Source organism: Pogonomyrmex barbatus, unplaced genomic scaffold (assembly GCF_055798465.1).
Source record: "Pogonomyrmex barbatus isolate J1 unplaced genomic scaffold, ASM5579846v1 scaffold8, whole genome shotgun sequence".
NCBI classification, from domain to species: Eukaryota; Metazoa; Arthropoda; class Insecta; order Hymenoptera; family Formicidae; genus Pogonomyrmex; species Pogonomyrmex barbatus.
This window is the reverse complement of record NW_028297182.1, coordinates 634,685-638,756: the sequence shown is the minus strand read 5'-3', so window position 1 is coordinate 638,756 and position 4,072 is coordinate 634,685. Positions and strand designations below refer to the sequence as shown.

Here is a 4,072-nt window from a genome sequence, read left to right as displayed (position 1 = left end):
GTAAAAAGTTTAAGTAGTCTTCGAAATTTAAACATGTTTGAATACTTTTTTATTGAAAAAGGAAAAGTGTGTAATATATTATTAATTAGATTTAATCGCGATATATGTGAAAAATAAAAAATAAAAATCATCACATACACTGCTTATAAAAAAATAAAGATTATAATACATACAATACACTGTACAATATTATAATATATCCGTAAAAGATACTTTAAAAAGATATTCTTTTCTAATTTTGTATAAATTATACAACATATAAATTGTATACCATGTGACAATATATATTTCGCGAAAATGCATAAGATAGTAAGGTAAATATTAATTGCGACATGGAAAAGTTCTAGAAAAGTTTTGAACATTTATTTCGGTGACATATTGTATATGTACATTTCTCACAGACATGAGAAATTTCATCCTTGTCGAGTCCTCAACTTTATATACATATATAATATTCGTAATATCTTTAGCAACAATAATTTCTATATACAATATTATAATAACAAGCTGCGAATGACTATCTACAAATCTGACTATACACAATTAATCGATGTTACACCGCTGTCCTGTACACGCTAGGACTGCCAAAAAGAGATCACAAGTTAAAATTTATTCTACGTAACTATATTTTTATATTTATACTTATATCTTTTTATATCTCGAAGTCATTGAGATTCAATCTCAAGATTCACATTTTGGTAAAGTTCTAGTGTACAATATCGTATTGATAAACGAACGTTGGCGCATCGCTTAATATGAGATATTTATGAGAAGAGCAATATCTAAGAGTTTACGAGAGAAATTACATACAAACGGGAGACGAGTTCAAGTACAAATCGAGCCGAGTTATCGGCGATTATGCAAGTTGAATACAATCGCTGATCTATCCGTATCGGGAATGCTGAGAAATCGCGACAAGATTTTTCACCTTTTACACTATAAATATTTTACACTATCTACATATCGGTCAAATTTGAAATTTCCCCCGAGAAATACATTTCCGATATAAGCAAAGCTGCAATTTTAAAATCGCTAAAATCAAAATTTAGTCCAGCTAAATTCATCAAGTTTATTCTTTACGGAAAGAATAGTTTTGCCGTAGTCGAGTATCTAAATTTTAATGGACCGACAAAACTTTATTTTCAGATCTTTTCAGATCTTTGGTTCAGATTTGGTTCATATTTGACCATTTGAAATTTTTAGATTACCTCAGCAAAAACCATTCTTCATCATCATGCTCGTCAATCGCGTTCATCTATGAGAATTGGATTGAATTTTGAATTGAAATGATGTAAATAATGTAAAATTATATTTATAACGCGAGATGGGATCGCGTTGCATTTCCCGATGACGATAATTTTGCAAAATAATTGGTATTAAATCGCAATTCAACTTTGGCGGCCAGTAAGAACCGTGATGGGCTTTAGAAGAAGTTGCGGCGGACTGTGAGGAAGCGGTCTCGACGGCTGGACGGAATTGCAGACGGTAGCCGGTGGCGAATGCGGATCCATCGGCTCCGGACTGCTCCCGGGCGAAGCCGTACTAGAGGCGGGCTGACTTAGAACCGGTGCCTGACCGAGATGATACCTGGGTTGCTGATGAAATATCGACGCCGGTATCGGTGGTATCGCGATAGATCTTAGAGTACTATAAAAATCCTGATAGGGATTCCCCGTAGGCGAGATTCCGGATGTCGGGATGCTGATTCCGCCGGGATAACCGGTAGGTGCCGCTTGCAGTAACCTTTCCACCGAGAATGCCCCATGGGTCGTCGGTGGTGCCGCCGTCGCTGGGAGAGGCTGCGGTTTGCAAGGCAAGCTTGTAGTCGATGACGTAGTCGCCGCCCCGGGCAACAAACTAGCCGGATATCCGGCGGGTATGGTATAAGAACCAGCGGTCACCGGAGGATATGCAACAGCGCGATGAAGACAGAGCGACGAAGGCAGAGCGTAAATCGACGTCGGCCATCCTGGTGGCGCGTAAGGTGGATAAAGACCACCGAGCATCGAACTCCTCTTGAAAGCCGCCAATCTCGACCTGGAGGCTGCCGTAGTCCTCCGTCGGAGTTTTCCCGTGGCACCTCCGATGAACACGTCCTCGGAACTCGGGTCCAGCATCCAGTAGTTACCCTTTCCCGGATCATCGTAGTGACGTGGTACTTTGACGAAACATTTGTTCAGGGATAGATTGTGCCGGATGGAATTCTGCCAACCTTGCTTGTTATTTTCATAGTATGGAAAGTGACGCATTATATACTCGTAGATGCCGTTCAACGTAAGTCGTTTCTCGGGGCTTTGTCGAATGGCCATCATAATCAGCGCGTTGTAACTATACGGTGGTTTCTCCGCCTTTTTCTTGTCTTCCGATTGCTCCTTCGGATCCTTCTGGCAGTCGGTCGGACTGACGGACGTTGCATTCGTGGAGCAGTCCAAGGGTGGCGTTTCCGCGCCTCCACCGGTAACGTCCAGATCACTGCAATCATCGCTGTCATCGGCGTGGCCGACGTCGGAAGAGTCCGACTGGCTGACCGACGGTGCCGGAGTGCCGGCGCACGCTTCTGGCACGATACTGCGAATACTAAAGTTGCTCTTGAGAGCAGTCCGTGGTGGCGGCGGCGAAGCTGTCACGGTGTGCTGCTCACCCGAATCCTCCATATTCACCATACTTCGAAGGCTTCTTGTCTTGTAATTTCGCACTTTTCCTTCGATCGCTGTTAGCTCTCAAGCACGCGCGATCGCACGAGAGAGTACCTCTCTCTTTCTCTCTCTCTCTCTCTCTCTCTCTCTCTCTCGTCACATATATCTCGTTCACTCAATTTCTGTATTTCCGATTACTTCATCATCTCTATATTTTGTCCTCGTTCAATCACACACGCGCGCACATGTACACACATATCGAACGTCCGCTTTCTTCTTCTTTTTTTTTTTTTTTTTTTTTCGCGCGCACTATATCTGCTTTGCGCACCCTGACAAGCCTCTCATCGCGAGAGCGGGATGAACGCAAAACGTTTTCCGCCGAGAAGCCGCGCGTTTCTGACGGTCTCCCCGCCACGGGGGCTATTTATACCTGGCGTTAAGCGACGCCCACTAGTAACGGCACGATGTGCCTCGAGGGGCTCGCTGACCAATCGTGGTGATAGCGCACTGGCGGTGTCGCTCGACCCCACCAAAGTGTTTGTATCCAATGTTTGACAGCAAACAATGCCAGCGGTGTGGAGCGACGGCGAAGGCTGGGATTTCGGAGGTGGGGTAGCGCAAGCGGACCTGGAGCGATCGCGCAGCATGGTGGGGAGCGCAGCCGCAACTAAACGTGCATCCCCGCGTGTGCAAACAAATCCAACGCGTTATACCTACGTCTTTACGCCCTCCTACGGGATTGGCACGTTCTTGCACGTCGCGTTAACCAGACTTGCAACGCAGGAGGGAGCCCCCCTAACACGGGCGGAGAGAGAGAGAGAGAGAGAGAGAGAGAGAGAGAGAGAGAGAGAGAGAGAGAGAAGATTGTATCTTTCACAGCGACCAAAACTTGCTTCAACTTGCTTCAATTTTCATAACGCGATTGAATATGGAGATGATGGGGACGCCTATCGCAGAATGTCGTTTGCGCACCTGGTGTCATCGACTCTATCTTCGATTCCAGCTTTTGTCAAGTGAGAGACGCGTTAACGAACCTGCTATTGAGCTTGCACGAAATAAGTACCATTCTACAACATGTTTATAAAAATGTACAAGTTGTTAGTTTATCATTGAACGAATTTTGTACCTTGTACTTTTCTTTCTCTCTCTCTCTCTCTCTCTCTCTCTCTCTCTCTCTCTCTCTTCATCAGTCGTTGAATTTTTGTCTTCTATATGCATTATTGTGATTATTAAAAAAAAATAAAATAAGAATATTAATTTCCTGCGTTAATAGTAATGAAAATAAATATTATTGGCATACATAAGAAGTATCTTTTAAGTTTTAAAACGATGAACTCTTGTGATGATGGAAATATCATGCGGGTTTTCTATAAAGATGCAGCTTCCTTTTAGATAACTTTATAGATTATTCTTTTCACAGAAAAGGACGCATTTAA

General features: G+C 43.2%; 1 protein-coding gene across 1 annotated transcript; it reads right to left on the bottom strand.

The window, feature by feature from the left end:
• Window positions 1-341: 341 nt before the first annotated feature.
• Window positions 342-3,097, bottom strand: LOC105422949 (uncharacterized). The gene has a single exon (XM_011632534.2). The coding sequence runs from the start codon at window positions 2,661-2,663 to the stop codon at window positions 1,389-1,391; it is 1,275 nt and encodes a 424-aa protein (XP_011630836.1). The 5' UTR covers window positions 2,664-3,097; the 3' UTR covers window positions 342-1,388.
• Between the last annotated feature and the right edge of the window lie 975 nt (window positions 3,098-4,072).